The 23,954-nt window shown below is 45.6% G+C and overlaps 1 protein-coding gene across 7 annotated transcripts in view; it reads left to right on the top strand.

Annotated features, from left to right (window-relative positions):
- SH3KBP1 (SH3 domain containing kinase binding protein 1) overlaps nucleotides 1-23,184 on the top strand; it is a 471,173-nt gene extending 447,989 nt beyond the window's left edge. For 6 of the 7 annotated variants that reach the window (XM_029603364.1, XM_029603363.1, XM_029603366.1 and 3 more), the window contains 4 exons: nucleotides 6,220-6,348; nucleotides 10,091-10,356; nucleotides 12,926-12,989; nucleotides 22,041-23,184. In XM_029603364.1, coding sequence (XP_029459224.1) covers nucleotides 6,220-6,348; nucleotides 10,091-10,356; nucleotides 12,926-12,989; nucleotides 22,041-22,082 — 501 coding nt within the window. In that variant the 3' untranslated portion in view covers nucleotides 22,083-23,184. Of the gene's footprint in view, nucleotides 1-6,219; nucleotides 6,349-10,090; nucleotides 10,357-10,695; nucleotides 10,698-12,925; nucleotides 12,990-22,040 lie in introns of all 7 variants that reach the window. The other variant, XM_029603365.1, reaches the window with a different exon arrangement.
- Nucleotides 23,185-23,954: the final 770 nt, after the last annotated feature.

Here is a 23,954-nt window from a genome sequence, read left to right as displayed (position 1 = left end):
CATACCTGAGGGAGAGGAGAGGGGAAACAGTGAAAGTGCTGTCAAAATGGAAGAAATCATCTTTTAGGTATTGTATGTTATGTCTCTGCAATGTTTAAAGGTCCAGTTGACATGCATGTTTTCTATACCAGTACTTCCATATCTTGTTGCAGAGAAATTGTCATGGTTTTGTCTACATAAATAACAAAAGAGAGAACACCCTTAAAATTTGTTGGTAAAATCTATTGTTTGGTAATGTTAACCAGCAGTAGTGCTTTGCTTTTACGACACCGCTTTTAATGTGTTTCTGGTGCGTTAATACTGTTTTTTTCTTTTTTTAAATTTTGCTATTTTTAGTTTTATCAGTGCACATAAAATTCCTTCCATCGTTCAGCTTAATTCACAAGTATTCTCTCAGTATCATTCCTGATTCTCTCTCCATATCGATGCCAAAATGAGCAGGATAGTAAAGGTCTGCACTTATCTTTGATGGTGGTGAAAGCTGTTCTGTTTTTGATCAGTTGTACAGCCCTAGTCAGTATGCCAATCAAAAACAGAACAGCTTTGGAGATATGGAGAGAGAATGGGAATTGATATTGAGAGAATACTTGTGAATTAAGTTGGACAATGAAAGGAATTTTATGTACATTGATAAAACTAACAATAGCAAAATTTGAAAAAAGAAAAAACAGTATTAACGCACCAGAAATGCATTAAAAACGGTATAGTAGATATTCAGCAGTGGCCCAAAAGCATAACACTACTGCTGGTTAACTTTACTGGATAATAGTTTTCACCAACAATTTTTAATGGTGTCCTCTCTTTTGTTGGTGGTTATCTGTACGGGGATAATTCTTGAGGCTTTTTCTGATTAATGGTTTTGTCTACGCCAAGATTTTTCTCTATAATTTCTTTCATATTCTAAGGCCTATTTACTAAGCTGCAGTAACGAATTTCCATGCAGTAAACAGTGTCGGGTAGATTTTCAAACAGCGCGATTTGGCGTACTTTTGTTGGCGCATCAGGCGCAAACAAAAGTACGCTGGATTTTAGTAGATACGCGCGTAGCCGCTAAAATCCTGGATCGGCGCGCGCAAGGCTACCGATTCCGTATAGCCGGTGCGCGCCGAGCCGCGCAGCCTACCTCCGTTCCCTCCGAGGCCGCTCCGAAATCGGAGCGGCCTCGGAGGGAACTTTCTTTTGCCTTCCCCTCACCTTCCCCCCCCCCTTACCTTTGTCGGGGGATTTACGCCTCCCGGAGGGAGACGTAAATCCCCGCGCGCCAGCAGGCCGCTAGCGCGCAGGGACGCAACCTGGGGGCGGGTCCGGAGGGCGCGGCCATGCCCCTGGACCGCCCCAGGCTGTAACCACGCCCCCGGGCCCGCCCCCGAAACGCTATGTCCCGCCCCGAAAACGCCGCGTGGATCGGGCCCGCCCCTGACACGCCCCCCTCGGAAAACCCCGGGACTTACGCGAGTCCCGGGGTCTGCGCGCGCCGGTAGGCCTATTGAACATAGGCGCACCGGCGCGCAGGGCCCTGCTCGCGTAAATCCGGGCGGATTTACGCGAGCAGGGCTCTTAAAATCCGCCCCTGTGTTTATTGCAGAAAAAATGGAACTAAAAAACACTGAGACTTCCTCATGATATTTCCCGGACCCCAAATTGGGCAGAATGCATGTTAACGAGCTGCGTCGCATGCAAAGCCACCCATTGGCACACCAAGGAGTAGTGTGGCACGTGAAATAACTTTGCATTCTGTGTTACTCCGGTAACACTGTGTTACTCTCAAATGCTATAGTTTTCTTTCTCCCAGGAGCATCACAAGGCTAATGTACCTGGTGCTACTCCTGGCTTCCTTCCTAAAGGGGACACAGCCCAGTAAAAACCAACCCTCCCCTGATCCTCACCAGCTCCCCCCCACCCCCCCCAACACTTTTCAAGAAAAATTGCCACTGGTGGTCAGTGGCCGACCATCCCTTCCCCCATCCCAAGCTCCTCCTGCAGCCCCACCCAGGCCATAAATAGAATCCTCAATAAAACCCCTGGTCTTGAACTCCTCCCCAATATAACCAAAAATGGCCTCCCCCTTCTGAAAACCCACTCCCCCCAGGCTTAACATAAAAGCCCTGTGGGTTTAGTGGGGACAGGAGCAATCTGTACCTACTTCTGCCCCGCCAGCACCATTTTTTAAATTTATTTTTGTGCAGGGCAAAGGAGCACTTTGGGGGCAGCTGGCACCATTTTGGTAAATAACGCCTGTGGGGAAGAAGTAAATAGGGATTGCTACTGCCCCCCACTAGAGACACTTGGCTTTAAAGGTAAGCTTGGGGATGGTCCAGTGTGGGTGGAGGTGGGTTTTCAGAAGGGGGAGGCCATGTCTGGTTACATCAGGTTGGGACTTGAGAGCAGGGTGGGGCTTTACTGAGGCTTATTTTTATAGTAGTTGCTGCGGTTTAGTAAATCCCATAATATTTTTACCTGTAGAAAAATGGCGCTTTCAGTGCCCCTTTTTACTGAGGCTTAGTAATTATGGCCCCTATGGGTCCAGAGTTAGCAGGGATTCTGTATCATTCCATAAAATAATGACAGCAACTTTCCAGTGCACACAAGTAAAGCAGCACAACTGCTGTGAACGAAGCCACCACAACAGCTTGGTAGAAAATAACAGTTTGTGCTGATAAAATCAAAAAGGAAATTGAATTGGGTTGCTTATTGCATCCTGGTCTACTGTCTCTCTCACATCCATGATCACCCCATGTATGACTAGATTGGCTTTAAACGAGTCAAAAGCCAACATCCACCATTCATCACAGTAGATATCCTGGCCTTGCTTGTTGGGGGTGGTATGTGGCATACAAGTGTTCTGGCATGGCTACGGAGCTCCCCAAATCCATTGAAGCATTTTATTTCCTTGTTAATGTGATGGGAAGTAAGAGGCATTGTATTTGCAGAAGATTTAATTCTTGCTTATCTGTAAGCTAATCTACACTATGGCTAAAAGTGAAAATGTGTAAGCCCCTGCTTCTTGAAGACTGGGGGAAGCCATTTGCAGAGTGCAGCTAAATAAGATTCCTTGGATAGATCCAGCAAGGATGAGGGTTTGCCTGAAGGGTAGAGGTGGAAACATTTCAGATGCAGAATCTTGACTAGCTGGTAGCACCGACCTGGCCTTTGGACAGAGCAAAGAGTCTCTCTGGAGCCTTGTTCTGTAGCCGTCAGCAGATGTGCTTAGCATTTCTTTGTGGGTCCTTGTTTGTGGGGGATGTGTTTAAAACATTTCGTGGCAATCTGAGTCCAAAGAGGGGAACCATAAAGCACCCAAGAAGGGCATCTGCAAAATAATTTGTGCTTTCTTGGCATATAGCCAGATGGACTTAGGACCCCAGTGGGTTATGTGCTCCCCTGCTAGTAGATGGAGACAGTCAGGTTTCAAAGCTGACATCACCTTAGATATACCCCTGCAGTGACCTCAGCCCTCCAGTATCTCTCTGTCTCCTAGCAGATGTGGACGTGCTATCCCTGCACCAGCATTGGAGGTTTAGCGAGATTGCAGTACTCGTAGAAGAAGAATCCCATCCTGGCGTCTCTACGGAAAGCCTCTTGCTGTTTTCTCCTGCTGGAAGCCATCCAGGAGTTGATTAACCTGGAGTGGGACACTCCGGAAGCCAGCTTTTTAAAGGAGGTCAGGCATTGGAGATCCTGTACCCTCTGGATCCGATGGCCAGAGAACGCTTGCAATTCCTTAAACTGGACAACTTGGGCTGTGCTATTTTGTTAAGTGCCAAACCACGCTTTATGACGCTTACCCAGGGATACAAGAACACTTAGATTTTGTAGAAAGCATAATTTTTTATTGAGCAATATAAGTATTCTTGGGAGATGCTGGATGCCCTTTCTCTGACAAACTGACCATCAGCAGCTCGTTGTATATATGAACTGATCCTTCTTTTATAGGTAAAATACAATATAGTACTAGGTCAGAAATTCTGAAATTGCGTGACCACCTGGAGAATCATTTACATAAGATGTAATGTCAACAGCATGATAGAGTATCCCTAAACTACCCTGATCAGTTCTCCAGGTTGGGGCCCATTTACCATCACTCTTACACCATGTGTCATTGATTTCAGAAATCATCCCATCCTTTGCCACAGATGTCATCTTGCACCCTTCATTATATGGATTGAAGTGCTTACAATTTATGTCTGATCTTCTCTTTATGCTTTTCTTGTTCTTGGGGGGGGGGGGGTGGCCTTACCTAGATGCTGTTTTCCTTTGTTTTATGAGGCAATGTGCCTTTATATGACATGTAATAACTGATTGTCATAACACAAATATTTTTATGATATACCTAGTCAATATCTAGTTATGTACCTATTTGCAGATGCCACTATTTAGATTTTCAAGTTGATACAGTCTGAATTAATGCAGTTTTTATTAGTCCCTACAGTCCAAGCGTTTTGTAGCATTTTCCAGTCCTATAACTTCTGGGGCTGCCCCGGAGACCGGCGGCCAGGGCAGGTGAGCGGGGGCTGGGGGAAAGTTTGCCGCCTACCCTTACCCCTGCCTCTAACACAGGGGTAAGGGTAGGTGGTAATTTAGCAGGTTAAAGACGCGGCTAAACTGCAGGTTAACTGCAGGTTAAAAAGGCGATAATCGGGGCGCACGTTACTGTATGGGAGGGACTAGCTAATCCGATCGTTTACATAATCATATACATGCCGTGAGCGGAAAAGGTTACCAGTTGATTTAAAGAAGCGGTAAGGATGGGTTAAAAGGGATAGTGAATCGCGGGTTGGACTTACGCGGCCAAATTGTGAGTAAACAGCGGGTTAGAAATGGGGTAACTGCGGCCGCGCTTTACTGTATCGGCCCATATATGGGCTAAATTAGCCGGATAAGTTTATCTGGCTAACTAGCCAAGCTACACAGCAACTGAATATGAACCTCCATATTGCTGGCAACCATCAGCTACTGTTGGTGAAATGTAGTTCATGTAACCAATACTAGAAGCCAGTGAGCATCGTAAGGGTCTTTGCTGCATTTCTTTACTTGCTGAGTCAGCTAGATGACATCCCATTGGAAGGAGGAGCGGCCTTGAAGGATGCGCATGATAGGCGGTTGGAATCCATTCTTAAGCAAGCCTTTGGCCCGACAGCAATGACACTTCAGATTGCTTCCTGTTGTACCCTGGTGACTCGCTTGTGCCTGCTTGTGCCAGCTTCTCAAATACAGATAGCTCAGGGGCGCATTCCAGAGAGGCGATGAAGCCCACTGTGGCCTTTCTAGCAGGCACGATCTCTGACTTAGTTTGTACCTCAGCCAGGGGAGTGGCCTCTGTGGTAGCAGCCAGAAGATAACTATGGTTGTGAAATTGGTCAGCAGATGCAACCTCGAAGGCAAACCTCACAAAGATGCCCTTTAAGGGATCCCTCCTATTCGGAAGCAAATTGGAAAAGCTAGCCAGTAAGTGGATTGAATCTCCAGTGTCGCGCATACTGGAAGATAAGAGAAAGAGGTCACAGCGCCCCTCGCTTATGAAGGGTTGAGCTACCTGGACCACGGGCATCCTCCTGTCACATTCTAGAGTAGCTTTTGTACATCCCACTGGTCCTGAGTCCATCTGGCTATATGCCAGGAAATGGAGAAATTACTTACCTGATAATTTTGTTTTCCTTCGTGTAGACAGATGGACTGCCCAAGAACGGTGCAAGGAAATCTCCCATGAGGTGATTCTCGATTCCAACAGGTTACGGGTAAGCCTCACCCTATCCCTAAATCAGGGCATCTATAATCTTGCTGGGATTCAATGCTTATGTTTGGTTGAGTACGGTTACGGTTGTCCATTGTTAATCAAGTTTTTTTCCAGTAGTAAGTCCACAATGGCTTTTGAAGAGATTACTGGAGGGCTGAGGTCACTGCAGGGTATATCTAAGGTGATGCCAGCTTTGAAACCTGACTCTGTCTCCATCTGCTAGCAGGGGAGCACATAACCCACTGGTCCTGAGTCCATCTGTCTACACTAAGAAAAACGAAATTATCAGGTAAGTAATTTCTCCATTTTGTGCCAACCTCTCGCTGCATAGAGAGATGTTGTAACACTTAGACTTCCCGTACTGTCATCCGACGCAAAAAATTTGAGTGCCTGCTGTTTGGAAAGCTCATGCTTCTCTTCTCTGTGAGTACAATATGTACTTTTGCATAACTGTTTGTTTTTTTGTTTGTCTGTCCTTATTTTAGTCTTCTCTTTCGAGTCCTGATTTTTTGGACTCTCCTAGTCCTGAAGAAGAGAAGGAGGAGTTTACATCCCTCTCTCAGAAACCAACAGATGTGTCAAAGAAAGTGACCAGGACTGTTACGGTATCGCAGGTAAGGGAGAGTCCTGTGTGAGTTGCGGGTGTGTGGATGTACCCTCGCACTTTGGCACCCTCTATGTTCATAGGACGGGCTTCAACCAAATTACATGTGAAAAACATTTACACTAAACGGAAAGCCAGCTTTACTCCCAGATTTTGTGCATCATGTCACATGGCATTTGAATGCACATTTTGGCAATTCAGTCTGTTTCAAAGAGGGGAGACTTGAAAATCCAGCATAGATTATTGTGTGGCGTGTACAGCCCCTGATTTGTTTGCCTGCCGGATGATAAGGCATCAGTTAACGTACATGGAGCAGTAGTGAAATGACCAGTTACAACCCTAAACAAGAAAGTCTTAGAGTGACCTGCCCAGAGTGGCAGTTAAAACCCTAAACACTTCATTGTGCAGATTGATTGGCCCATTTTAGTTTTTATCTTCCTAATTTGCTATGAAAACATTTAGTCAGGCACAGACATTTCAAGGGGGGATAATTTTGTAACAGCATGCATAAATTAGCCAGTATGCACATAAGTTACATCAGTTTTCAGAAGGAAAGTATGCAGCTTCCCTTTTGAGAATTATCCCACCAAAACTATTTGCATATGGTTACACCTGCCAGATTGTGTGCAGAAAGTTGACCTGCGTATGTTGGAAAATGCAAAAGTTTATGTGCAGACCCCTGCCAACCCTGGGTGAATTTGCATGCAGGCATCATGTACGCATGTACATTTACCCACATTATCAGGGCAAACAGTTTTATCACTGGCCATTTCTGCACTGTAAAATGCCCTGTAAAATTATCCTCCCTAACCACAGCAACACTTTTCCTTGAATGAATCACGTCTACTGTTTGCTCTCTCTCTCTGGTGTGTCCCTCCCTAGAGACAGACTTTAACAGGTCTGTCTCTAGGGAGGGTCCTTTTTCGAAGGGACTTCACAGGAGTGCTTTTATGCACATAAAGGACCCTTTAGAAAATTGCACGATTGATAATGTGGGTAAAATTACATGCGTGGACTTTTGTGCACATAGGGACGAGGCATTCCAGGGATGGAATCTGGACAGGGTTTGGACTTGGATGCACAATTTTTTATTTTAAAAGTATTCACGTAAATTCTTTCGGCAAAACTATGTGCACCAGGTACTGGCTGTAATTATGTGCATATATAGCTTTGATAGGATAATTTCCAAAGTGGACTTTTGCGCTTATGTCTGCTGTGAAAATTGGTATAAAGTATTTTCCAGCTAACCAATGCACAATTTTACAAAACCCCACCACCACCCCTGAATGTCCTCAAGCCAGGCCATGCATGGGTGACTGACTGGAGAATAGACATTTTCAGGGTAATCTTATAATAACCTGTGCAATTTCTGCATTGCAAAAGGGCATAAATCACATCAGTTATCAAAGTGACCTTGAACGCTGTTAGCACACTCAAATCCATGTTTTAAGTGTGTAAATGGCTTTTTGAAAGTTACCCCCTTGTGGTAATTTTTAATATTAGTACTATTTTTTTCTTTTTCCATTTTAATGCAGCAGTACGGCTCTTGTCCTGAAGGGCTGTAAACAGGTCTGGTTTTCAGGGTAATCAAGCTACGAAAAATAACCTGTTTCTGAAATCGAATATATTTCGGGATTATTCAAGATGGTTATCCTGAAAACCAGACCCGTCTGTGGTCCTTGAAAACAAGAATTGAGGCACCTCTGGTTTAATATTACTTACGTAAATGGGAATGGTGGCCAAAAAATATTTTTAAAATATATTGTATTCTCTGTAGTGCTATTCTGTTTTCAAAAACATTTTTTTGACTTGTTTCATAGATATGTGGGATAAATGAGACTGGAAGGAAGGGGAGCAACCTTGGCTTTTGGAAAGGAATTTATTATGGAGTGGGAAGGGGTCCCCACTGGGTATGTGGAGTAAGATATGTAGGCAGGAGTAAAGGAACGAGTGGGTTTGCAAGGTTGTAGAGAGAGAGCTTTTGGGCATATTTCCTTTTTTTTATTTAATTAAAATTTCACGTTAACCACCTCCCCAGTTCCAAGGAATCGCCCAAGGGCAATGTGCAAAAAAAAAAAAAAAAAACCAACCCACGTGTAATGCACATAAAACTAAAATGAACAAGCAGGGTATCTGCTATTACATTTCATAAATCCCGTTCTCAGTGCCCAGCTTTCTTATTAACCCCACCAATCACACAGATGTATTTGCAACACACATTAACCAGCCCACATTTAAACTTAAACCATCTAATATTCTGGATGAGGGAGAAGTCCAGTCTTAATCCTTTGACAAAAGGTTACATAATCTCATGCCAATCTGATATCTACTGGCAAGGAATTCTATAATATGGGAGCCGGTGTTTGAAAATATCTTGGGTTATAGTCCCTTTACCAGCTGTCTGTGTGTCACCACGTACAGCTGAAGGATTGCCTAGAAGAGCATACACCTTGATTAAACCAAATTACAGTATACCATAAGCAGTTAACCACTACGCACAGAGAGTGCTGCTAGGACTGCAAGCAATTTTTTTTAGACAAATTGTTTTTCAGGGGAATTGCAGTGTAATTGTGGTGAAACACAAAAATCCTTTAAAAAAATAAATAAATAAAATCGCAGATGTATTTTTCTATGCAGATTACTCTTATTTTGCAAATATTTTATTAAGATTTATCTTTAAGAATGACATGACACAAAACCAGCTCTTGTAAAATGGTGTCAGTGTTGGCGCCAACTTGTTCTTGCATTGGATGACCGTTGAGGAAAGTAAGCCAGGGGCCTACAGACCTTCGTCTGTGCTGGAGGCACTGCGCTGATTGTGGTCTTGGAGGACCCTTTGCAGTAGGACAACCAGTAATGTAAAATTCCAAGAGGGTCCAGCTGGAAACAAAGGGAACATCACAAATGAAGTCAAGCAGAAGAGAACTCTTGCGTCCCCCCTCCCTTCTGTACCTCCTGACTTCCGTTTTGGAATTTGCTGATCTGGTGTTTAAGCTACTGGACTTGGGGGGCGTCAGTCAGTTTTCAACAGCTATTTACCCGGTCTGAAATAAGCTGTTCTTAAAGCTTGACCACCCTATATGTGGGTGAAAGTGCACGTAGGAATTGACATCATGTGTGCTTTTACCTATAGGGAGAAAAAGTGGTAGGTTTAGGGCAGAGTTAAGCTGTTCTGTTTGTTTATTTTATTTATAAAACTGCTACTTCCTTGTAAGACCAAGCGGTTTACATTAAAGCAATCCATGAAACAAACACAAATTCTTTCATTTCAAACATAAAACGAAATCACAGCGTAGTGGACTAAACATTTTTTTAAATCTGCTGCCTTACTGTGAATAAATAAATTGGATGAAACTGCTGAATAGCGTGTGAAATGGCACAGATCCTGGAGGTGCATTAAATGCAGAAAAAGTTGTGGATTTCATGAAAATTGTAAAAGAGAGAGCTAGAACTTACAAACATCCTGAGGCATGCACCAGTTTTGTATGGGCCTTCAAGAAGTGGTGCTTTGTAAGGCGCAGCACTTTCTAATTTCTTGGCCATGTGCCTGACTTGCACAGCTTATGACTCTGCATCTTACATGTGCAGACCCTAGAACTGGCTGTAGTCCTGCATGGTTGCTCTTGGAATAGCACTGAATCTGCAGCTGGCAATCAGGGCAGACGATGCATGCAGCACATTTCTGGCATCGCAGCATTCCATGGCTTGCTTACTGTTTTATTATTTTTTTTAAACTGTTTCTCTTATCTCAGGTATCAGAAAATAGAGCATCACTGCCCCAGAAAGCAGGAGGAGGTAGCCCACATGCAGCCGCATCCTCCTCGTCACCATCACCTGCATTCCATTCCGTCACCATAGGAACCACGGGCCACAGGTCAAACACCCCCTCTCTGCTCAGCACCACCGAAGGGAAGACAAAGACCGAGCATGGGAGCCACGGCCAGTTGGCCTTGGATGAACTGAGGACTCAAGTCAAGGAGCTGAGGAGCATAGTGGAAACAATGAAAGACCAGCAAAAGTATGCAGTGAGAGCGGCCGGCTTGAATTTTCATTGTGTGGGCAGAGCATCCATTCCCCATTGCAGCATAACTCAGAGGGGCCGATGCAATAAGATGCATTCAACAGAGTGCAGTTTTATCCTTCATCATGTGCACTTTTTTTTTTGTGTGTAAATGTTACTCCTGATGCAGCGAGGAGTTTTGTGTACAAAAGATGTGCATTTAAAACTCTGCCTCCTGCTTAATGCCCTATCATCGAAATCCCGTGCAAATTATCACATTCATTAACTGTTACCCCCCCCCCCCCCAACCCGGTGCGGAGAGATGCCCTAGCTTAACTCAGGCTTTTGTGGCACTAGAAGTTTTACTTGTGGTCAGAGGTGGAGTAAAGATTTCAGCATTTGCATCAGTCAATGGGCAGAAGCTGAAATTCTGATATCGGGACCTGTAATCAGGATTTATGTGGAGAAAACATGCTCTGCACACACAAAGTGCGTTTTCTGCACATAAATATGATTTATGTGCACAAAAAAATGGTTTCTGCGCTGAAAGCATTTTTTGTGCACATAAATCATATTTTATATGCGCAAATCATGTTGTGTGTGCATAAATGTCTTACTTGACATAAGCATTGTGCACATAAATCACCTGCCCCACTACCCCAAATTTAATACGTGCATTCAGCCTATATTGTGAGCACATTTTGTAGTCTGCACATTTTTTAAACTCCCAATGCACTAGCATACATCATTAGTTTAAAGCATCAGTTTAAAAAAAAAAAGTGAAGCTGTGTATGATAAGAAACTGTGTTCATAGATGTAACCCATGTGTTACTGTATCAGCTCCTTTATGCAACATTGAAACCCTGACATTCAGCTGAGGTGAAGTAGGGAAGATGGTATCCAGTTTCAGTGTTGAGGTTAGGTGAGGGTAAGAGGCCAAATCTGATTGACTGCACCCCTGCTCGCTTCACTGGCTAGCCCTGCCAGTGAGCTTCTCATCTCTAGACTGCATGTTCCTGCCTGGATGGAAAATGCAAGGAATGGCTGGGTGGGATAACGGACTTCAATGAAAGGAAAGGTGGGGAGAGAGCTATAGAATTCTCTACCTCGCCTCTTCTTTTTTTCTATTTGACCGTGTGCGCATGGATGTGAAGGGAATTCATTATAGGTGTTTTGTACTTGCTCTACTGGATAGAGGAATAGGGGTAGGTGTCTTTTTGTGTGTGGAGGGGGCAAGTAGGGTATGTGTCAGAAGGCTTGCAGGGAGTGGGTGAGGGGTGGAGTAAGTGTATATTGTGGGTGGGGGAAAGTTTGTGCCTGTGGTGGTTTAGGATGGTATGTTGTGTTGGGTGTGTGCGCATTTCCCCCAGCTTGTATTCTCCATGTTCTCCTCCTATCCCTCTCCTCCCCACTCATGTAGGAATGGTGTGTGTGTGTGTGTTGTGAGTGTTAAGTGTTGTTGGGGGAGTGACACACCCTCATTTTCCGACCACCTTTCCTCCCTCCCTCATATTTCTCTCATCCTCTGTGTGAATGTTCGAAGGGTTAGTGTGTGTGCATGCATTATTTCCACATCTCCCTCATTGCACTCTCCTCTCCCTCCCCATTCTCCTCTCCTGTGTATGTGTGTCTTTCTTTCTTGCACTCTTCACATTCTCCCCCTTTCCCTTGTGTGGGAAAGGGTGTTTGTATTTTATGGGGCTGATATGGGAAGTGTGAGTTAGGGGAGCTGAATATGTAGGGGGAGGTAGGGGTTGCTGGTATGAGGGCTTGTGTGTTTGTGTGTGTGTGTACATGCAAATATATATCGACAGGGATGTGCAAATCTATTTAAAAGAGGCTTGTCATCTGGTTTGAATCTATGAAAAAAATGTGGGTCATTGAATGATGTGCTGAAATACTTAAAGGAAAATCCACCACAGATCATCTTGGATGAGCAGATATGCTTCAAATTTTCCCCAGATTTGCTAGGAGAAATCAGATGGCTCGGGGGGGGGGAGAACACACACTGAATCAAACTAGTTCAGATTTTTATTTTTGAATCGTTTGCACATTCCTAAACCTAGAGGACAGGGAGAGACATACACACTAACAGTGCATCTGTCTCTTATATCTTGAGAGATTAGCACAAATCTGGCAGCATTTACAGAACTTGGGATTTGAACCAGGGGAAAGCTGACTCAACCTATGCCATGCAGACTCACGCCTGATTTTCAAAAATTAGAAAGCGGTCAGAGATTGTTTATCCACCCCTACCAAAGATGTTTTTTTTTGTTTTACAATTTGGGTGTTTCTGTAGTTTACTTTGTCCTGTAGTGTTCTAAAAAAAAAAAAAAAAAAAAAAATACATGTGATGTGCAGGAACCTTGATGCGGGCTCCTTAACCTCGGGCTGAGTGTCGCTGGTCTTGGGAACCCCCCAGCCTGCTTTCCCTTTGAGTTTTGAATGAATATGTGGGCTTGTTTCCAGCTGTGCGCACAAGATCTATTCATACCTTTTTAGAATACATTTTGATGCTTTGTGCTTGAGCAAAATGTTTGAGCATTTCATGTTCTGAAGTGTGAATGTTTTATAAATCTCCTTTCAGAAAAGAGATTAAACAATTATTAACTGAGTTGGATGAAGAGAAAAAGATCCGTCTGCGATTGCAGGTACAGTTGCCTTACTGAACTTAACCCGTGGCAATAAAACATATCTATCTGTTGGAAGGAGATGAAGGGACAGAGGGGGAACATGACACCTAAAAACATAGTGGCAGCCAAGGCCTGCCTAGTCTTTCTAATTTGCTTCCTGTTGCAATGCCATCCTTGAAATCTGGCTTCCCATTTCACATCTTCTGAGACAAGGATTCCCCTCCGCTTGTCCTGGGCTCTTTTTTACCACCTCCATCTCCACTGGGAGGCCCATGCCATGCACCCATTGCCCTTTCCATGAAGAAAAAATTGCTGCTATTGCTCCCGAGTCTATTTCTTCTGAGCCCTCCCATCATAAGGGTCTTGTTCCAGAACTGGAAGTGGAGGAAATTTCAAAACTGTGGATTGTTGCAAAGTGCGTGAGCTCTTCAACCTGCGGATTTTCCACCATTTCCCAAAGGGAGAAAGTACATGCGGGCATTGCCCTAGGGGAAAAGATACCCGTAGAGATTTGCACCTGCTTTTTTTTTCCCTGTGGATACTTTTTCCAACAAAATCAACACACGTAGTTTTGAAAATAGAAAACTTAGGAACATTGTTGCCTTTCCCCCAGCTAACCAGCCCTGGGAATATGTCCACAAGAATGTGGGTAAAAGCTTGCGTGCTTTGGAACATGTAGCCCTTTTACCTGTGCACACAGGTAAAATTACCCTCACAAAGGTTTACTGCTTGTGCATATACCTTTGAAGTATTTTAATGCCTCGATCGCAAACATCTCTCCTGTCCCTCTGGCGATACGTTGAAGGAAACATTCCTAGTCCTTTAGGGAAAGGAGTCCTGTTCATCACACAACAGTGATCCCTAGTGGACAGATTTAGGGTCTGCAGTTGCAGAGTTCCAGAAGGGGGAGCCCTGGTGCATGGTTCCTGGCCAAGGAATGTCATGCTGGGTAGGGGATATGAAATAACGGGAAAAAAAAATCCGTGGCAAATTACAATGAAGGCTCAAGATGTCAGATCCTAGTCCCAGTTTCAAATGAGCTGGAAGCCCAAAAGTGCAAGAAGAAACTGAGACCTCCCTTTTCTATCCCCTCCAAAAAAAGAGTTACTGCAATAGGTGTTAACAATTTTAGAACCAATAAAAGTGCAGAGAAGTTTTAAATAAGAAAAAAAATGTGAGCCAAAAAAATCTAAACCAAGCAGATACGAACTAGCTTGGTGAAGGCTAAGACACATGGGAGTAAGGACTGTCCTTGCTTTGTGTTTCTTTATTTCATGAATGCAGATTTCATGAAACATGAGTTAGGGCATTTTCCTGTGCAGGAGCAAAACTGTGAAACTCGCTTCCTAGTGAAGTGCATGCTATTCCTGATTACCTGGCTTTTAGGAAAGAAATGAAAGCAGTTCCTTTTAACTCACCATTTAATTAATTTTTTGTTTTTACATTTTTATTTTTCTGCTTTTATATTTAGCTTGCTTGAATATATTTTAAATGCTTGTTTTAACTTATGGCATATTTGTTTTTTTTATTATTTATTTATTTATTTATTTAAAATTTTTATATACCGGCATTCATGTTGCAAACACATCATGCCGGTTTACATATAACAGGGGTGTACTGTGAACAATTCAATAACCTATTTGTGTAGAAGGAAGCAGTTACAAATAACAAGGTAATAGAACTGGGAGGAGAGAAGAAAAGGGAGAGAATAACATTAGGTATAGGTATTTACATTAGTAATAACATTTTTACATGTGGAAGTGGTAGAATCTGGCTGAATAGAATTAATCGGTGTCCGGGAAAGCTTTTTTAAACAGCCAGGTCTTAAGTCTCTTCCTGAAGGTTGGGAGGCTGGGCTCCTGTCTAAGGTCCGGTGGGATGGAGTTCCATAGAAGGGGGCCGGCTGTTGAAAAGGCCCGATCTCTCAAGGTAATGTGTTTGGTAGTTTTGGCTGGGGGCACTTGAAGAGATCCTCTGAGTGTGTCTCTTGTTGGTCTGGAGGAGTTATAAATTTGGAATGGGACTTGTAGGTCGAGTTGCTGTTGTGATCCGCATTGAATAATTGTGAAATTTGTACTTCACTTAAAACCTTGCATAATTGTGAGTTATAAAGATTTTAAATTAAATAGCATTAGAACTGCAAATTCTCCTAGGACAAGCAGGATGGTAGTCCTGCTTTGACTGACATACTGAGCATGCCCAGCATGCTAGTATCCATGCGGCCATGCAGGGTTTCTCTTTTTTTCCATGAAGCTATTGCCTTGCAACTGTGGAGCTCATGCTCATCTTTGTTGAAAACTGTTTTCTTCTCTATCTCCTGGGGTTAGTTATCAGGCATTGCGGTAATTTTTTTTTTTTTTTTAAATTTACATTCTTCGCGGTTGATTCCCAATAGTGCCACTTCCCGGTGGCCGCTGGTCATCAGCCATGTGCCATGCTCTTTTACCAATGGTGTCGTCTGGTTTCAGACATTGTCCCCAGTGCCCATGAGGTCTGCATTTTGTGCTAGGGGCATTGTATGACGGTCGGAGCTTCGCTTTCTGTGCCTAGATGACTTCTAAGGGCCGTCGTGCGTGCCTCGATAAAATGGAAAAGTTGTTTGGTGCCAGAAAGTCTGAGCCTTCGACTTCAGCATCAGGGCCATCGACACTCAGGGAACGTGAAGTCTTGGCGGTCCCAACTCTAGTGTTATCTTCCCCACCGCTGGGTTCTCAGGTGGAACTGGGTGCGGGGGCTCATCCACTTTCTGTCTTTTCCCGTTCCAGGTCCGGTTTCTCGCCATCTCCCTCAGCTCCGTGGAAAGACCAGGCCGAGCATTGAGGGAAATCAAGAAAGCATTGCCATTGATCGCCATCTTTCCATGGTTCCAAGCTTGGGCAGGCACTGACACCGCCCGAGCTGACCCAGAAGCAGTCCCGAGGAGTCAACTTCCATCGAGGCCAAGGGCCCGAGACAATCCCCACCGGTTCTGGTGATGTGTACCAATCCCCATCTGGGCTCCGGGGATCTAGTTTTGTCTCCTCCTCCTCACGCTATTTTATCATTATCAGCATTTGAGGAGGAGTTGGAGTGCTGAGTGTGGTTGGTGGTTGGCCAAGCCCTACAAGGCATCGAGCCACCAGCCCCATTGGGGCTGCCACCGGAACCGACTCCATCGGTGCTCGCACCATTGCTAGAGTGGCTGGATTTATTGCTCAGTATGTTGCCGACTCAGCCTCTCCTGGTGCCCTGGATGCCCTTGATGTTGCAGGGGACACAAATGCAGCCCTCACCAGTCCCTATTCCAATGGTCAATTCTTCAGAAGGAGGTCTGTCAGGCTCACTGGTCCCATCCCGCAGATGCCCCTCATGCGGCGCTACTCCTCCTGGGGCCTTCAGGATTGGTGCCTTTAGGTCCACTGATTCCCTCAATGCCTCTGGTTGCCCCAGGGCTTCCGGGACCAGCGCACACTTCGGTGCCCACAGAGCCACCGGTGCCTAGGCATTTGGGACTCACAGCACCTTCGAGTTCCCAGCCTAGGAGTGCTATAGGGGCTCTCCCTCTGGTGCCCCTGGACACTCTCAATGAAGAGGATGCTCCATATGATCCTTGGGAGGATGAGGCATCCCTGTCCTCTTCAGAGGACTTGCCTTCTGAGCCATCTCCCCCAGAGGAAAGTTGTAAGTCTCCACCGGAAGACTTGACTTTTGCCGACTTTGTGAGGACTATGGCGGAATTTGGTGCCATTACAGCTCTTGACTGAGCAAGACTCCAGGCACAAGATGCTGGAAGTTCTCCAAATCGTGGATGCCCCTAAGGAAATCATGACATCTTTAAGGATCTGTTTGTCCACCTGTGGGAGCCTCACATTTCGATCTCCCCAGTGAACCAAAAGACTGATGTGGTTTACTTGGTGCAACCCACCATGGAGCTGATTCCACTACACTAGTCTGAAGTAGTGGAATCAGCCTTGAAAAAGGTGAAGAGATCACGGACCCATGCTTCGGCTCCCCCAGGTCGTGATCACCAAACCCTGGACGCTCTAGGAAGGAAGGTCTTCCAAGGGTCCATTCTGGCAGCTCGAATTGCATATTACCAACTCTATATGAGTCAGTACTCCAGAAATCTCTGGAAACAAACTTGAGATTTGGTGAAACGCCCCCCCCCCCCCCCCCCGCAACTGCTTCAGGAGGCTTTCCTGAAAGTGATTCAGCAGGGACTGGAGTGTGACAAACTTAAGGTCTGGTTGGCTTATGTTTTTGAAACAGTAGTGAGGGTCGCTGTGGTGGGCAAAGGCACTCGGCGCATGGCCTGGCTTGAAGCATTGGTCCTCCGGCCAGAAGTGCAGGAGCGTATTGCTGACCTACCCTGTACAGGGGACAATCTCTTCGGGGATAAAATCAAGGGGGCAGTGGCTCAGCTGAAGAACTATCACAAAACTCTCCGGCATCTGTCCGCAAGCACCTCAGATCCTCAGTCCTTGGGCAAAATATTTGAGATGCTCCTTTTACCACCCAAGGAAGTACTATCTTCCAGTGGGTAGGGTGAGGTCTCAGCATGCTGCACCTGGGCCACGCATGTGGCAGCCATGCACCCCTCGAACACAACCAATCCCGCAGCAGAGTCCTGCCATGGGATTTTGACTGCTTGCGAGGGAGTATAAGCCAATGGCCCTGTACCTGCGACGAATGATCCTCCAGTTGGAAGCCGCCTGTAACTCTTTGCAGACCGTTGGTAAGTGGTCACTTCGGACCAATGGGTCCTATCCATCGTTCTTCAGGGGTACAGGTTGAACTTTTGAAAGGTTCTCCTGAAATCCCCTCAGAGTCCCTCGTGGGAGTCCTCTGAGAACCAGCAAGTACTGTGAGTAAAGCTTTCTACCCTCTTAATGGCTCAAGTGGTCTAACCTGTTCCACCAAGCCAGTGGGGCAGAGGGTTTTATTCCAGGTATTTCCTGATTCCCAAAAAAACAGGAGGCCTCTGTCCCATTCTGGGAGTCACAGCACCTTTGAGTTCGAGCTTTGAACAAATTCCTCATAAGAGAAAAGTTCAAAATAGTTTCGCTGGGCGTTCTAATCCCTCTCCTAAAGAGAGGAGACTGACTTTGCTCCCTTGGTCTGAAGGACATATATGCTCACACTGCAATCTCTCACAACCATCGGAAGTACCTCTACTTTCTGGTGAGAAAGGAGCACTTTAAATATCGAGTGCTACCCTTCGGCCTGGCAAGTGCCTAGCCATTGTGGGAAGCAGCAAGTGCAGGTCTTCGCCTACCTGGGCTATTGGCTCATCAAGAGCGATACCAGGACGGGGATGCTGCAGTCGCTCCAGTCCACCTTCAGGAGTTTGGAGACCTTGGGGTTTCTGATCAACTAACCAAAGTCCTATCTTATTCCATACCTTCAGCTGGACTTAATTGGGGCCAGATTCAACACTGTTCAAGGCTGGGCGTTTTTGCCTCTGGTCCTAGTGTCCTTGGTGGAGGAAGTCTCCCGGAGTCTACAGGTCTCCACACACAAGATACTGCATCTTTTGGGACACATGGCAGCGACGATTCATGTTACGCCCTTTGACCGAATGCACATGTGCAGAGGACAGTGGATTTTATGGTCGCATTGGTTCCAAGCCACCCAGGACAGCAGGGTATGCATTGTGGTCACCACGCCACTTCAGGAGTCCCTATCGTGGTGGGAATCCCATTCCAGTTTAGAGGTGGGGATACCTTTCCAGGTTTTTCCTCTTCAGGTCACTCTCACCACAGATGCCTTCCACCTGGGCTGGGGAGCCCATGTTGCGGATCTGTGCACGCAGGGTTGATGGTCCTTGCAGGAGCAACAAGGTCAGATAAACTTCCTGGAGCTCTGTGCGGTCCAGTACGCTCTCTGGGCATTCCGGGATCGCCTAGCCAACAAGTTGATTCTGGTTTAGACCCACAATCAGGTGGCGACGTACCTGAACAAGCAGGGAGGCATGGGGTCTTTCTTTCTCGGTCAAGAGGCAGCCCAGATCTGGTCCTGGGCCCTGTCCCAGGGCATACTTCTTTGTGCCATGTTCCTGCCGGGAACTGAGAATGTGGCGGCGGGCATTCTTAGTTGCTCGTTCCTCCCCCACAAATGGTCCCTAAAGCAGGAAGTTGTGGGTCAGGACTTCACCTCTGGGGGATCCCGAATCGGGATCTCTTTGCATCCCCTTGCAACAAGAAGATGGAGCAGTTCTGCTCCCTGTTCAGGGGGGATGGCAAGCTAACGGATGCCTTTGGCCGCCATTAGGGCCCTGGCCTCCTGTATGCGTACCCTCCGCTTCTGCTGGTAACGAAAACCTTCCTGAAACTATACCAGGACCAAGGACCCATGATCCTAATCGCGCCTTATTGGCTGAGGCAGATCTGGTTCCTGCTTCTACAGGACCTCTCCTTCTGGACACCAATCAGGCTGGGGACCTCTCCAGACCTGATCACTCAGGATCAGGGCAGGCTGAGTTATTCCAACATCTGAGTCTTGTCTCTCATGGCATGGATGATGAAGGGATAACCTTGCAGGCCCTGGGCCTCACAGAAGAGGTGCCTTGAGACCTGCTGGAGTCCAGGAAGCCTTCCACTAGGTGGTCTTACAAGCTCAAGTGGAGGAGGTTCTCAGCTTGATGTGAGGGACGCGGGTTGGATCCGTTCTCCTGTTCCACCTCAAAACTTCTGGATTACCTTCTGCACCTTTCGGAGGCTGGGTTGAAGAACATCTCCGTGAGAGTCCACCTCAGTGCTATTGGGGCATATCACCATAGAGTGGATGGCTCCCCCATCTCGATGAAGCCTCTCATTGGATGCTTCATGCGAGGCCTACTTCAACTCAAGCCTCCAATTTGGCCCCCAGCAGTATCCTGGGACCTCAATGTGGTCTTAGCCTGCCTCATGGGGGCCCCCTTTTGAGCCCCTGAGTTATTTGTCCTAGAAGGTCCTTTTCCTAGTTGCTGGTGTCATACCCACCTTGTACAAACATTTTTCACGGTAAGGTGGTTCTGCGGACAACCCTAAGTTCCTGCCAAAGGTGGTCACAGAATTCCATCTCAATGAGTCTATCATTCTGCCCATCTTTTTTCCAAAACTGCATTTGCACCAGGGCGAATGGGCTCTGCATACCCTGGATTGCAAGAGGGCCCTAGCCTTTTATCTGGAATGACGGCAAGCCATAGACTGTCCATGCAACTTTTTGTCTCTTTAGACAAAAACAGATTGGGAGTTGAAATATCTAAGCCAACCTTATCAAACAGGCTGGCAGATTGTATTTTCATCTGCTACACACAGGCAGGACTGCAGCTTGACGGCTATATGAAAGCTCAATCTATGAGAGCCATGGCTTCTTCGGTAATCCACTTGCACGCAGTGCCCAGTGGCTGAAATCTGCAGGGCTGCAACCTGGAGTTCCGTCCACACTTTTCCTTGATATTACTGTCTGGACACGGACAGCTGACATGACAGCAATTTTGGCCAGTCTGTCCTCCACAATCTTTTTCAGCTCTGAAATCCAACTCTCCCTGCCTCGGGCCCCTTGTTCTGGTTCAGGCTATCTCCCAGTGTTATAGCAGAACAAGTTATTGTTCATGTTGGCACCTGTTAAGTGCTGGCTATCTTATGGTGGGAGCAGCCTGTAGCTACATATTCACCCATGTGTGAGGACTACCATCCTGCCTGTCCTAGGAGAAAGCAGAGTTGCTTACCTGTAACAGGTGTTCTCCTAGGACAACAGGATGTTAGTCCTCACGAAACCCGCTCGCCACCCAACGGAGTTAGATTTCTTTTACGTTTGTTTTATTTTTTGTGAATTCTATATCATAAGACTGAAGAGGGACCCCGTGTGGTTGTATGGATACTAGCATGCTGGGCATGCTCAGTGTGCCAGTTAAAGTCCTTACACATGGGTGATGATGTCATCCATGTGTGAGGACTAACATCCTGCTGTCCTAGAACACCTGTTACAGGTAAGCAACTCTATTATAAGAAACAAATAAAATGCTGATTCCAACAGTGCAATTACTTCACTGTTCAGGGCTCCCTGTTGTCAGAAACTAAAGTAAGAAGGGAGGATCAGAATTTAAAGGGAGCTTGGGAGGGCTTGGAAAGCTTAGAACATGAGAATGTTTCATGGTTAGGTTACAGCCAGGAAGAAGGCATTGAGGAGGAATGCTGGTGAAACTCAAGAGGAAAGGATAAAAACAAACTTGGTCATGAAGTGTTTTATGTATTATATTTTATTTTGGTTTAATGTGTATTATGTATTGTATTTTTTTATTCTAATTTATACTGCATAGTTTGTTTTGGGGGGTTTTTTTTAACCAGAACGTGGTGTATTAAATTTGAAATGAAATGAGGGCAGAAGGAAATCGTTGCAGTGAAGTGGAAGGATAAGATTTTGACAGTATTTTAGAGAAGAAGAAAAAAAATGAACTCTGCAAGAGCAATACTGAAATAAGTTTAAAAAAAAAAAGTCCTTAAAAGGCTTAGCAGGCTAGAAGGATGATAACCTTATGGTCAGTGACACAGAGTGGTGGGCAGGGCAAGATGTGCAGAGAAAGGAAGTTCTGGATGGAAAAAGATGGTACAGAAGGGAGATAGGGAGGGCTGGGGAGGAGTTCTTGAGTTGTGCACCATTGTCTTAGAAGGGATTGTGGGACAGGTAAGATCTTGCACGGATAAAGAGTAGAACCGGAGTGTTTTAGGGGAGGCTAAACTGGCCAGAGAGGCAGTTAATGTATAGGTTGCAGACTTGGGAACAGACATGAAGATAATTATAGAGTGGAAGATGTGAACACTCAGCGGAGTTGAAGGCCGCAGAAAAGGGATGGAGAAGTAACTACTGGAGATTGTAGTGAAGGCAGTCCGTTAGAGTCAGCGGGAAAGGAGCTCAAGTAGGGATTTAGGATGTGAGCAGGGAGTTAGGCGTGCCTGTTAGCATAGCCTGAGTAATCAAGCAGTTTGAGAGTTCGGCGTGACATCTATTGTACTTTCAGTGCTGCATATTCTGATTTTATTTTTGTTATTGTTACGATCATCACTGCAGATTAAATGCACTAAATATCAACTTTTCTTGCCCTTATAGATGGAGGTTAATGAAATAAAGAAAACTCTTCAGTCAAAATGAACGCTTGGTGGATGGAGTATTGACATTTTTCTTCTCAAGTCTGAGACTTTACAAAGAATTCCACCCCCAAGCCCCTTCCCCAGCCAAAATGACTGTGCCAAATGATATAAGATTTGCCTCAACTTCTTTTGCTTGAGAGATTAGCACAAATATTCTTCATAGCACAACCGAAAATCTAACATGGAGGAGAATGCCCATGCGTGAAATGCTGTTTCACTTTCACGTGCTGTGACTGTGCTATGATCGTCTGCTTCCTTAGGATGACAAACAAGGAATACTCAGGCAGTTTCAGTCCGAAGCGGTACTGTTTTGATGACATTTTTTTCCATAAATAAAATGTATTTCAGATTACAAGTTTACAAGCTTTATTTTAAATTAATTTTTCTTTAATTTTATTTTTTTTGGGGGGAGGGTGCATGGAGGAGGGTCATCTTGTATCACAGATTTGAAAAACATTTGTGCCATGCAGAGTTGGGGGTGAATGTGGGGACTCCTTCTCCAGGCCTAGATTCTGCTACATACATGTGCAACTTAAGGTCCCAAAATACAGGTTGAGATGGCTGTAAGTTAAGTATAAGTTTATGTACAAAAGAGGTACTTTAAAAAAAAAAAAGAATCCTGAATCAGATTTGTGTATTTGTGCCTTCTGTGTGCCAGACAGATTGAGGATGGATAGGGGATCAGTCGAGGTTAGCCATAAAATTAAATGTCCATGATCTGAGCCCAGTGCAGGTTATGTTGGTCACAGCTGGAGAGCAGGTGTAAGCCAAGGTGACAGCAGCTGTGACATCCCTCCCTCCCTCCAACCCATCTCTTCTCCAGAAACCTAGACGTGTTTGGGCTTAATTCTCATCAGATGCATGCACCTTCTCCCACGCTTCCCTCCCTCTGTTCATTCTGAGCAAGCAGAATATGCATCTGATGAAAGAAAAAAAATAAGTAAATAGGTGAAAATTCTGTATCATGCACAGGGGTTCCTGAATTTGTTGTGATATTGTTTTTAACTTTGACTTTTATACTATTCTTAGTATTTATGTAATGTCACTTGCCACCATGTTGTAAGCTTTATAAGTTTGATGAAATAGAATGCCACTTTTTGGTACATTTTAGCAGCAGTGTTTTTCTTTCTAGTGGCCCAGGGATCAGTCCTTTCCTGTCACGTGGAAACCTTTTCTTGGTGCATGCATAATGTCTGAAATGTTAAAAGTTCCCAGTGCTTGTGGACATGCCCTGCTTTGGGAAGGAGGATTCTGTGACTGGGTGCTTTTCACTTTCTCGTACAGGAGATATTTTTAAGATGCTTCTGCTGGGAATGGGTCACTAGACCCCAGGTTTATTGGAAGCAGACCCAGCTTGTGGGTTTTGGAATAGGCAATCCAGAATTAGGAACAGCAAATGACTCTCTTGGGTTGTGGTGCTGTTAAATGTGCTGGAAAAATTCTCAAGACACAGCATCTTGAGATGACTGTAAATGATTTGTGCCCTTGGATGCCTCACAATTATATCTGTCTAGCTGGGAGCAGTGGCGTAGCCACGGGTGGGCCTGGGTGGGCAGGTGCCCACCCAACTTAGACCCAGGCCCACCCAACTGGCACCGGAACTGCAAGGCTGTCGCGGGATCCCATCCCCGCGACAGCGAACAAGAGAACCCACGCCTCGCGCGCCATCACGGCACACATGGGGCAGCGCTGCTGCGGCCGTATGGCCAACCGGTCTTCCTGTTCGGGGGGGAGTGGAAGCGCCGCGCGCAGCTTCCGCTTCCTCCCCCCAATGCAGGAAGATCAGCTGCCTCTCCTGCTGCCACCCGTTCTCCGGCTATCTTCGGACCAAACGGCCCGCCGAACTTCCTGTTTGGGGGAGCGGAAGCGCCGC

Source organism: Rhinatrema bivittatum, chromosome 5, assembly GCF_901001135.1.
Source record: "Rhinatrema bivittatum chromosome 5, aRhiBiv1.1, whole genome shotgun sequence".
Lineage (NCBI taxonomy): Eukaryota > Metazoa > Chordata > Amphibia > Gymnophiona > Rhinatrematidae > Rhinatrema > Rhinatrema bivittatum.
Note: the sequence above shows the minus strand (reverse complement) of the source record. Positions and strands in the feature narration are given on the sequence as shown.